Raw genomic sequence first — 11,650 nt, 5'->3', positions numbered from 1 at the left:
AAACTCCTTAGACTTGTAGTCTCTTTATTGTAATAGTCAGTGAAGACGATTTTCTAAATGCTATTCAAGTCCTTCAAGATTAGACCCAATCAACATGATGGAAAATTTAAACAAACGATTTGGAAGAAATTATTTCAATTCAATCTACTAAACTAACATGTATCCTTAAAATATTAAATTCTCACATATATTTTTCAAAATATCATACATATTCTCACTTACATTAACATGCTATAAAAATACAATAAAATCCTTGGCATCCTATCCCACTTTAGCCCATACTAAGTCAAGAAAAGTAAATATAATAGTGCTAGTAGTACTATAACTTTTACTATAAAGTCTTTTACAAAGTAACGTAAGAGTCTACAATTAATTAAAATAAAATAATTAAGTAAAAAATCTAGTCAACCATGCACTATTAATTATTTCACCAATTATAACCTACACATCAATTTATAATTAATTTTTAATAAAACTTATACTACCCCCAACATTTTCCAAGTAAATAAGACCGCCGACAAAGGCATATAAGCTAGTCCAATGTGGCACGACACAAAACGTCTTGGGCTCCACGCCCACATTCCAACTACGTACCCTACTTTTTTTTTTTGACATGTTCGCACAAAAGGGGGGAGGAGGATTCGAACTAGTGACCTCCACTTCATTAAATATGGTCCCACAACGTACCCTACTTGATTGTACAGATAGGAATATAATCCTACCAATCCACAATATTTGGATCGTTACGAGCATCACACTTTCCCCAGCAAGTGGGCAGCCGAGACATGTTCAAGCGGGTGGACCTCATAAAAATTATATCATATTTATTATCTAAATTCTTAACAATTTGAGTAGCAAAATTATTATGAATTTTGTCCCCAATGAGATGTACTTTAATTTGCTCCCGAAAAAGAAATTGAAAATAAAAAAGACGACAACTTAATTAGCCAAATAGCTCAGAAATTAAAATGGAACATTAATCCCAATATCTTAGGACAATATCTACCAAATGAGGATTGAATAACTAGCAAACACAACTAACAAACACCAACAAGGATAAATTATTGTAAAGGATAATTAAAATAAAAGGGCATATCATCGTTAATTTGCTTGCATCTCAAGGGCAACGTGACTTTAATTCTCCAATCAAAGAATTAAAATCAGAGTAAGATGATCCCTCTTTTTCCATAGCCCTCCTTGCCATCTCTCCAAGTGCCTCGGCTCGGCTTCTCATTTCCTCTGCTTCTTCACCCACCATAATTCGCTTCACTACCTTCTCTATTGCTTCCTTCTTGATACTTTCTTCCCCCACTGCATCAACTCCTTGAAGCCATCGCTTAACACCAACTTCAACTCCAATTTTCAATACCTGTTACAATATAAATTAAATGACTAAATTCATTTCTTTCTATAAATTTAGCTTATATAATAAGTGGTGATTTAGCATGCATGGTATCAGAATAGATAGATCCTGAGTTTGAACTTCTGTTACCGTCATTCAACCTACATTCAATTAAATATTATACATGAGAATTTAAGTTTTTGGGATAAGTAATAATTTAACGATGGTACCTGAGTCACCAACTTCTCATTAAAAAACTGTTCGGCGAACACAGGCCATGTGATCATGGGAACCCCAGCAGTGACTCCTTCCAACGTTGAATTCCAGCCACAGTGAGTCACAAATCCTCCAACTGCTTCATGATCAAGAATCAAAACTTGGGGCGCCCAACCTCTTATGATTAGGCCCTTACCTTCCATTCTCTTCTCAAATCCTTGAGGCAGCCACTCTTCTTTTCCTCCACCATTCTTTTCTTTCCTCACAACCCAAATGAATTGCTGCCCAGAAGCCTCAAGACCCCTTGCAATCTCCATAAGCTGGGAATCATTGAAGTAAGCGAAACTTCCGAAACATATATAAACAACTGAATTGGGTTTCTTTGCATTAAGCCACTTCAGGCATTCATGTTCATCAACAGAGGATTCTTTCCCCCTCTGAGCTTTATCTTGAGCTTCCTTGTTGCACACTGAAACTGGCCCTATATGCCATGCCTTCCTTCCGAAAACCTTTCTGTAATGATCTGCATAAGCCGGCTCCAGCTCATAGAAGCTGTTTACAACAATCCCATAGCTCCTCATGCCTGCTTCTGCAGCTTCTTTCAACACATTGGTCATGTCAGTTTCAACCTCTTCCCGAATGAAGCTCGGTAGTTGCATACTCGTCAACTTTATCTCTCCAGGAAAATTAGGAATGAGAAAAGGTTCAGAATCAGATAAAACCTTCTTGTGAGGTTCATATCGCGTCACACTCTCCCAAGCAGTCGTGGAGAAAAAACTGTGTCCACTGAAAACAAGCCTTGGGATACCAAATTTAGCAGCAGCATCGGTTGCCCATGTAAAGAACATGTCAGCAACGAGGCAATCAGCGTGGTAGTCAATGTCATGGAGTAGCTGCTCGAATGGTTCTTGAAGCACCGCAAGGGCTTTGAGGAAACTGCTCGACATTTCGCGGGAAGGCAGCAATTCGAAGTTCTCGCATCCTTCTGGCAGGCCAGCCTTTTCAACCGGGAAGTTGATCGTTTGGATATCAACCTTGGCGGCAGTGGCAGTGGCGGTGGCACCGCCGTGAGTTTCGATTCTTTCAATCGTTCTGGAGACGAAAGGCACGTTGAGAGGGGTGGTGACAATGGTTGCCTTCACGCCACGCGCTGCGAATAGCTTAGCCATGTCCGTCATTGGTATCATGTGGCCAGGGGCAAAGAAAGGGAAGAAGAGTATGTGAAGCTGAGAATTTTCGCTAGCCATCACACCCGGAAAAGCCAATTTAAATTTAGTTTCAGCAGAAGAAGATGATGATTGATGATAACGAGGAGAGCTAGCTGGAAATAAACAACTTGGGCTTGGCTATATATTTTCTGTTGATTTGAATATATGTAACCCATAATTCTTCGGATTCTTTATGCGTTATATTCATCTCAACGGATTTCTCGTACAAACACTAAAAAGTATAGCGGATCTTTTTGTCGGATATCTTGAGTAACGACTGGCAGTGAATCAATGTCGCATGCAGCAGCCCAGAAAAAGCGCAAAAAAAAACAAAAAAAATGTCACATGGAGCAAAGGGAAGTAGTCTTATTGGACTGACTGCCTTTTGACTTGCAAGGTTGTAGTTTTTCTTTTTTCTTTTTTCTTTTTTCTTTTTCAATTTTATTTAATTTTTATTTTTTTTTTAGTGATGAGGAAGAAGATTGTATTGTACTAACATGCATTTTATGTAAATTCGTGACAAATGGAGTACTGATCCCTTACGTACCCTCGAGATCACATAAATCATGAGCTGTTATCTTTTTCTTTTCAAACTCGATCGGCCCCATTGTTAATAATTTTTGGTGGGTATTATTTCATTGACGGCAAACAATTGATGTCCATGATAACGCACCAGTCCCTACTACAAACATGAATAGCTCACATCATTTTGATAAGGAAGGCCAACAACCTTCGTGAATGGATCCTTGATTCTATAAATATGATTGGATATTTCTTTTAGAGATATTTGTGTTATGTATATTACGTATGTGATTCCCTCAGTTTATGATTATTTCTTTATAGTTGTCTCATAGAGATATTGTTCGTACGTCTTGCTTGGGAAGATTGACCCAAGGGATTCTTACCATGTATAACCTAATGTACAGTCCCTATAAAATGAAATGGAAATTACTCTCTATCATCACCTTGAGATAGAGTTACTCAAACCTTTTTATGGTATCAGTGCTTTTGGTGAGATAGAGAGTATACATCTTCATTTCTCTTCCTTGTAACAAGATCAGTACATCGTCTTCCGTCTCTTTTCCTCATGTCGCCCACTACCAAATCATCAACCACAGCTGAACCATACCCTTACCCAGTGACACAAAATGTCGCTAATTTTGTGTCACTTCGCCTCAACTCCACTAAGTTTTTGAGGTGGAAAACCCAAATGCTCTACATCCTTGAAAGCTATGACTTACAGGGATTTATCATGGGTGAGACCAAGGCGCCTCCAAGGTACCTAACATCAGAGGCATCAGATACCCAAGATTCGAATCCGACGTTCCTTCAAGGCGTCGAACTGATCGCTTGGTCAAAGGATGGCTGATTGCTACGTTGTCGGAAGATGTTCTTGGCATTGTGGTGGGACTCGACACCGCGATAGAAATCTAGAATTCATTGGTGCATGCGTTTACTTGAGTCTTAGATGATCGTCACCTTGAACTCAAGAAGCAGTTAACCACTATTCAACGTGGCTCCGATCCTGCAAGATTATCTGCGATGGTTTAAAACCGTGTGTGATGATCTTGCTGCAATTGGAAAACCAATCCCAGATCATAAGAAGACATTCGGGTTGATTAGTGATCTTGGCAAGGGATATGAGATGTTCACTAACACCATGCTCAGGCCACCCATTCCTCCTTATGCAGAAGTTCTTGTTCTTTTGGAAGCACACACTGTCCGTTTCAAGTTGGACCATGCCAACACTTCCACCAATCAAATGGCTTTTGTGGGCTAACGTGCCAACAACCACAATTATAAAGGTATGAAAAAGAATAGTCCTACTAGCTTTAACTCTAATGGAAAAGGTTTTACCCAAGGTCAATTCTTTGGGTCAAAGCGCCAGAATTTTAGTCCTACACATGCTAACAAGGGTGTGTCCCCTGCTTCTTCCCAAGGCAACAATAAAGAAGAGCAACTCACTTGTCAGATTTGCAAAAAGCGGAACCACACCGCTTTAACCTGCTTCAACCGCTTCAATCATGCCTTCACCTCAAATGATATTCCTCGAGCACTCGCAGCTATGACTATTGAAGATAATCAAGACTCAACATAGTTTCTTGACACCGGGGCTACAGACCACATAACAGGTGATCCAAGTAATTTACATTCTCTCATCCCTTATCATGGCACATATGGAGTCATGGTTGGAAATGGAGAAAGTCTACCTATTACCCATATTGGGCAAGCCACCCTAGGTTCTAGTTTTTCCTCTCTTAAATTAAACGATGTCTTACTTGTCCCAGATATTAAGAAAGATTTGTTATTTGTTAGTAAGCTTACCCCTGATTATCCCTTTCAATTTGAATTTGACGGGCATGGCTTTGTGACTAAGGACATGACAACCAACTGCATAGTAGCTACAGGCAGTAGACGAGGTGGTCTGTATGCTCTCAATGGAAGCTCTGCAGCTTTCTTCTCACAGCGATTAAGGAGAATAGACGGCGAAGGTTGGCATCAGCGACTTGGACATCCCCAATAGCGAATTGTTGATCATTTGCGGCATAAGAACCTTGTTTCCATTGATTCAAAAAATAAAACATCAAAGATTTGTACTAGTTGTCAAATGGGAAAATCCAACAGACTACCCTTTCTATCGGTTGATGCTTCAATAAAGTCACCATTTTATAAAGTGTACTGTGATTTGTGGAGTCCTGCTCCTCCCCTTAGATCAAAAGAGCAATTTCGGTTTTATGCTGTGTTTATTGACGATTATACGCGATTTACATGGTTCTATCCTTTGCCCACAAATATGATTTATTTGAGTGCTTTGTTCATTTTCAGAAATTTGTCACTTGCCAATTTGATGCTAAAATTTAGAGGTGAAATAGCGGTTGTGATTAGTGGTTAGTGGCTAAAACCGCTAACCGCAACCACCTTGGCAGTTAGTAAATTTTACTAACCGCCTCCGCTAACCGGAGAGGCGGTTAACCGCATCCGGCTAACCGCTTTTCTACTAACCGTTTTTTTTTTTTTTTGCCTTTTTTATTGGGCTTTTTTTTTTTTGCCGATTTTGGGCTAATTTTGGACCGGTTTTGAGAATTATTTTGGGCTCACTTTAAACATTTTTTTCCATCTTTTTGTCTTTTCAAGGCCATTTTAGCATCAAATTAGCCCAAAGGAGCCCAATAGTAATTAATAATTAAAAAAAAAAAAATCTAAAATACTTCACAAATTTACATTAGTTTACTATGAATGCATTTCAACATACAAATAAAATTTCCAAAAACCTTGTAAATAATCTACTAGCAATCTTAATTTTATCCCATGAACACTCAAACATATATATATCCCTTAGCCATAATAATTAACTGTAATTTTCTTCAGTCCCTTATAGGTCTCTGCTAATCCAATGCTCACTGATCTGCTAACAAAGCCCCTATCAAAACAAAGATTCATGTAGTTAATCACTCAAACATAATATTAAGTCATAATCCAAGCAACATGTAAACAACAAAGAAACAGATCAAGAAAAAGAAATCCAACAAAGAAACACTTGTTGTGCATCTGTGTTGCAGGGACTAAGAAAACGGATCCGTAGATTTTTTATCTCTATGTGATTCCAAAATCTAAAATCAAATCTATCAGAGAAACTAAAATCCAAATAAAAAGAAATAATCACCACACAATTCATATGAAACTTGGATTTAAATACAAAAAAAAAATAATAATAATAATAATAATAATCATGATATGTAAAATCTATCAAACCCTCAAATCTGATTGGGGTGAAATTTGGGCACAAATGTGATGAAATGTAACCCTATAATATTCATAAACAATCATAATGTTCCCCTACATGCTAATCATGTGCAGATTGAAACAGAAATCCAAGAAATTGAAGAAATCCCAAAATAAAAAACCTAGTGCTTGAAATATTGAAATAAATTCCAAACAGTGAGATATTGCTACATACAGTTCATGTAAGCTTGGCAAACTGCCAAGATAAGAAGGTAATGGACTAGTCAATGTACTATCCAACCACCTGAGAAGAAGATAAAGAAATCAAAAAATAAACGTTTAACCTCATATTCTTGTGTAAAGAGTAATGCTTGGCTTCATTAAAAAAATTCATATTTTGGCAATTTTAATCTTAGGTGGCATAACCAATTTTAAAATTAATAGATTTTAAACAATAAATTAATAGATTTTCGAAAAATTGGCCATACCACCTTGGATTAAAATGGCCAAAAGATTGACTTTTTAATGAAGTCAAGCATTTCTCTTGTGTAAATGATGTAAGCATACCAAAATCAAAATCAAGTTACTAAACTTACCTTGCTTGGCGACGAGAGACAGCAAGTTGAGAGATTGACGAGAGACAGCGAGTTGAGAGAGCGACGAGAGACGGTGTGAGTGAGAGTGAGAGGTGTGAAAGTGAGAGGAGTGAGAGGCTGAGCTGCTAGAAAGAGAGGTTTAGGGTTAGAAAATCTAAACTAAGAGATGAATCTATAAAAATGAAAAACGACGTCGTTTTGCACTTCTAATATTATTTATAATAAAAACTAAAAAGATAAAACCTAAACAAAAAACCACTGTTGGGGTGGGGTCAAACCCGGGTTCGACACATGAAAGATGGGAATGACTACTACTATACTACAACAACTTATTTGTTGTATATTATATAAAAAATATATATTTAAAAAAAGCGGTTAGCAGTTAATGGTTTCCAAAAACTTACTAATTGCTAACCACAACCGCTTAGACGGTTAGCAGTTAGTAAGGTAGCAGTTAACGGTTATAGTAGTTAGTAGTTACGGTTAAGCGGTTTTAAATTTCACTCGTACTAAAATTCGTGTTTTTCAAAGTGGCGAAGGTGGCGAATTTAGTGATGGGGGTCTTGCATGTTACTTAGTCGACCTTAGTATCCACCATCAGTTTGCTTGCCCAAAAACTCCCGAACAGTATGGTACTGCCAGTCGGGGTGCCAAAAAAAATACGGAAAAATCGCCGCCTCTCAAAAAATACCTTGGTATCCACCATCAGTTCTCTTGTCTTCACTCTTCCGCCTCTCTCTCTTTCTCTCTCTCTCCCCCCTTCATCCCCATTTCTCTTGTTCGTTGACCGAGAGACTGCTTCGAAGAAGCGGAAATCGCCGATTCCAAGTCCAAGATCCGTTTAATTCCAAGCCCCGATTTCACCAATCCAAGGTCAGATCTGTCGTGTTCAATCATTTTCTGTCTAGAGTTCCGATTAGTGTTGTTACAGTTCAATACTGGTAGTTTCCTTTTGATTTACGCTTTGATTTATTGTGTGGAAACACCGAAGCGGGGACGTTTTTGGACTCTGATTCGCAGTAAATCAGTTGAGTTCAGGTTCTCGTGGAGGGTTCTGGATGCTTTCTAGATTGTTGTCGTTTTGGTTTGTTATTTTCGCTAACGGAAAAGCTGTCGTTTTTTGAAATCTTAATTTATAGTTGCACAAAATAGTTAAAAACTGTGTTTCCAGATCTGGGTTTGATCTTATTTTTCGTTATGTTGCCTAAATTTAAGTATTGGAAATGTCGAATTATGTTGCCTGAATTTTCGTTCTTATATTTTTTGTAGTATTAGTGTATTACTTTGAGGGGAACTATGGCAAGCTGGCCTTTATTATCTGGTTAAATTTATCAACCTGGTGAAGCAAGCTGGCCTTTAGGCTTTATGTTCATCTCAGGATCGGTCCTTATGTTTGTGCTGAGTGGAACTTTGGGTAGTACTATAGTTCATCTGATTTCTAAGTACATAAATGTATCTCAATTTACTGTAAATTTGATTTTTAATTTGATATTATGAAGTTTCAAATGCAATAATTCACAAATAAGATCGTCAATATGGTGAAAGCTGAAAGGTTTTTTTAAAAAAAAAAATGGGGCAACTATGTTAAAAAAAAATGGGCTTATTTTAGGCCCCAGAATCCAATTATTTTTAAAAATCGGTTACCCGGTCTGAATAACCAGAAAACTAGTCGGTTATTGTATAATGGTTAACCGGGAACCAGTTACCCGGTTCCGGTTTACCAAAATCAATAACCGAGTACTCCGGTTCCGGTTCCTGGTTTTAGCCAATAACGGGAACCGAAACCGGGTTGACACCCCTAAATGCCAAGCGCAAGCATTGACATATCACTAACATGGGCTTACTATGATGTTTCACGCACACTTGCCATCATGTTTTTCGGTATAATGCTTCTCTACGGCCATATTTCTCATTAATAGATTGCTCTCATCTCATCTTTTCTTTTTCTTTTTTTGACATGTCTGCACAAAAAAGGGGAGAAAAATTCGAACTAGTGACCTTCGCTTTATTATGCGTGATTTCAGCCGATTGAGCTACGTCTTAAGAACGCTCTCATCTCATCTTGGCATGGATTCACCTTTCTTTCGACTCTTTGGGAAACACCCAAATTACTCCACATTTTGGGTGTTCGGTTGTAAATGCTTCCCATACCTTGGTAATTATCGGCATGACAAACTTTCTCCCAAATCGTTGCCGTGTGTGTTTCTTGGCAATAGCACCAAACACAAAGGCTACAAGTCTCTATCCTCCTAATGGTAGAATTTATGTCTCACGCCACGTTGTCTTTGATGAGAGTGTCCTCCCCTTTACCGAGCCTGCTTGTCTCCACGATGATGCTCCGATTCAAGGGGGATTTGCATGTTTAGTGATTGGATGACTTCACCGTATATCAGACCGCCAGCTAGTGACATTCATTCCACAAATACTAGCCAACCCAGCTCAACCCTATCCGTGGCTCTTGTGAAGATGTGGATTCTGTTCTGGACATGAATAGCCCACATCCTATTCTAAATGAACCAGCCCACACAAACAATTGTGAGCCCAGCCCCAACCTTGGCTCGTGTGAAGATATGGGTTCCGTTCTGGACAGGGATAGCTCACGTCCTATTCTCAATGAAACAGCCCACACAACCATGTGTGAGCCCAGCCTTGGTCCTAGCCCTTGTGATGACATGGCCCCATCTAAGTCTCTCCATGAAATGGTCCAACCAGCAGCTCAAACAGAGAACATAAAAGTTAAGACCTTCCTGTTACATTTGTTTTTTCTTCCTAGTATCAAGAACCATTCGCCATGAGATCTTCAATTACAGCATTCAAATCCAAGTAAGACGATCTACCTTCTTTAACTGCCCTATTTGCCAGCTCTCCAAGCATCTTTGCTCTGCTTCTCATTTCCTCTGCTTCTTCCCCAATCATTATCCGACTCGCTGCCTTCTCTATGCCATCCTTTTCAATGTTTTCCCCTCCCACAAAAACCCATCGTCGGCCACCAACACTGATCCTAATTTTAAGCACCCGAGTTACCAACTTCTCATTGTAAAACTGCTCAGCAAACGCCGGCCATGTGACCATGGGCACTCCTGCACTCCATGCCCACATTCCAACTACATACCCTACTTGGTTCCAAAAAAAAAAAAAAAACTACATACCCTACTTGATTGTACTGACAGATAGGAATAAAAACCTACCAATCCACAGGACTTGGATCACACTTTCCCCAGCAAGTGGGCGGCTAAGACCTGTTCAAGCAGGTGGACCCCATAAATATTCTTTCACATTTATTATCAAAATTACTAAAAATTTGAGCAGAAAAATTATTATGAATTTTGTCTCCAATGAGATGTACTTTCATTTGCTCCAAAAAAAAAAAAAAAAAAAAAAAAAAAAGACAGCTTAATTAGCCAAATAGCTCAGAAATTAAAATGGAATATTAATCCCAATATCTTAGGACAATATCTACCAAATGAGGATTGAATAACAAGCAAACACAACTAACAAACAGTCAAACACCAACAAGGATAAACTCTTGTAAAGGATAATTAAAATAGAAGGCATATCATCGTTAATTTGCTTGCATCTCAAGGGCAACGTGACTTTAATTCTCCAATCAAAGAATTCAAATCAGAGTAAGATGATCCCTCTTCTTCCACAGCCCTCCTTGCCATCTCTCCGAGTGCCTTGGCTCGGCTTCTCATTTCCTCTGCTTCTTCACCCACCATAATTCGCTTCATTGCTTTCTCTACTGCTTCCTTCTTTATATTTTCTTCCCCCACTTCATCATCTCCATCAACCCATCGCTCAACCCCAACTTCAACTCCAATTTTCAGTACCTGTTACAATATAAATTAAATGACTAAATTCACCTCTTTCTATAAATTTAGCTTATATAATAAGTGGTGATTTAACATGCATGGTATTAGAAGAGATAGATCCTGAGTTTGAACTTCTGTCACCATCATTCAACCTACATTCAATTAAATATTATACGTGAAAATTTAAGCTTTTGAGATAAGTGATAATTTAACGATGGTACCTGAATCACCAACTTCTCATTAAAAAACTGTTCGGCGAACACAGGCCATGTGATCATGGGAACCCCTGCAGTGACTCCTTCCAACGTTGAATTCCAGCCGCAGTGAGTCACAAATCCTCCAACTGCTTCATGATCAAGAATCAAAACTTGGGGCGCCCAACCTCTTATAATTAGACCCTTACCTTCCATTCTCTTCTCAAATCCTTGAGGCAGCCACTCTTCTTTTCCTCCACCATTCTTTTCTTTCCTCACAACCCAAATGAATTGCTGCCCAGAAGCCTCAAGACCCATTGCAATCTCCATCAGCTGAGAATCATTGAAGTAAGCCAAACTTCCAAAACATACATAAACAACTGAATTGGGTTTCTTTGCATTAAGCCACTTCAGGCATTCATGTTCATCAACAGAGGATTGTTTCCCCCTCTGAGCTTTATCTTGAGCTTCCTTGTTGCACACTGAAACCGGCCATATATGCCATGCCTTCTTTCCCAAAACGTTTCTGTAATGATCTGCATAAGCCGGCTCCAGCTCA

General features: G+C 38.7%; 2 protein-coding genes and 1 long non-coding RNA gene across 3 annotated transcripts in view; 1 reads left to right on the top strand and 2 right to left on the bottom strand.

Annotated features, from left to right (window-relative positions):
* Positions 1-1,095: 1,095 nt before the first annotated feature.
* On the bottom strand, positions 1,096-2,856 carry LOC132179417 (scopoletin glucosyltransferase-like). Its single transcript, XM_059592144.1, has 2 exons — positions 1,573-2,856; positions 1,096-1,369 (listed from the first exon to the last, which is right to left on the bottom strand). The coding sequence occupies exons 1-2, from the start codon at positions 2,803-2,805 to the stop codon at positions 1,118-1,120; spliced, it is 1,485 nt and encodes a 494-aa protein (XP_059448127.1). The 5' UTR covers positions 2,806-2,856; the 3' UTR covers positions 1,096-1,117.
* A 4,797-nt stretch (positions 2,857-7,653) lies between these two features.
* On the top strand, positions 7,654-8,584 carry LOC132179657 (uncharacterized). Its single transcript, XR_009439948.1, has 2 exons — positions 7,654-7,958; positions 8,355-8,584. It is a non-coding gene; the product is annotated as an uncharacterized LOC132179657 (long non-coding RNA).
* Positions 8,585-10,482: 1,898 nt separating this feature from the next.
* The window catches only part of LOC132177209 (abscisate beta-glucosyltransferase-like), a 3,754-nt gene continuing 2,586 nt past the window's right edge, over positions 10,483-11,650 (bottom strand). The window contains exons 2-3 of the mRNA XM_059589461.1: positions 11,119-11,646; positions 10,483-10,915 (exon numbers count right to left, since the gene is read on the bottom strand). Coding sequence (XP_059445444.1) covers positions 10,664-10,915; positions 11,119-11,646 — 780 coding nt within the window. The 3' untranslated portion in view covers positions 10,483-10,663. The remainder of the gene's footprint in view (positions 10,916-11,118; positions 11,647-11,650) is intronic.

This window comes from Corylus avellana, chromosome ca4, assembly GCF_901000735.1.
Source record: "Corylus avellana chromosome ca4, CavTom2PMs-1.0".
Classification (NCBI taxonomy): Eukaryota; Viridiplantae; Streptophyta; class Magnoliopsida; order Fagales; family Betulaceae; genus Corylus; species Corylus avellana.
This window is presented reverse-complemented; position numbering and strand designations above follow the sequence as displayed.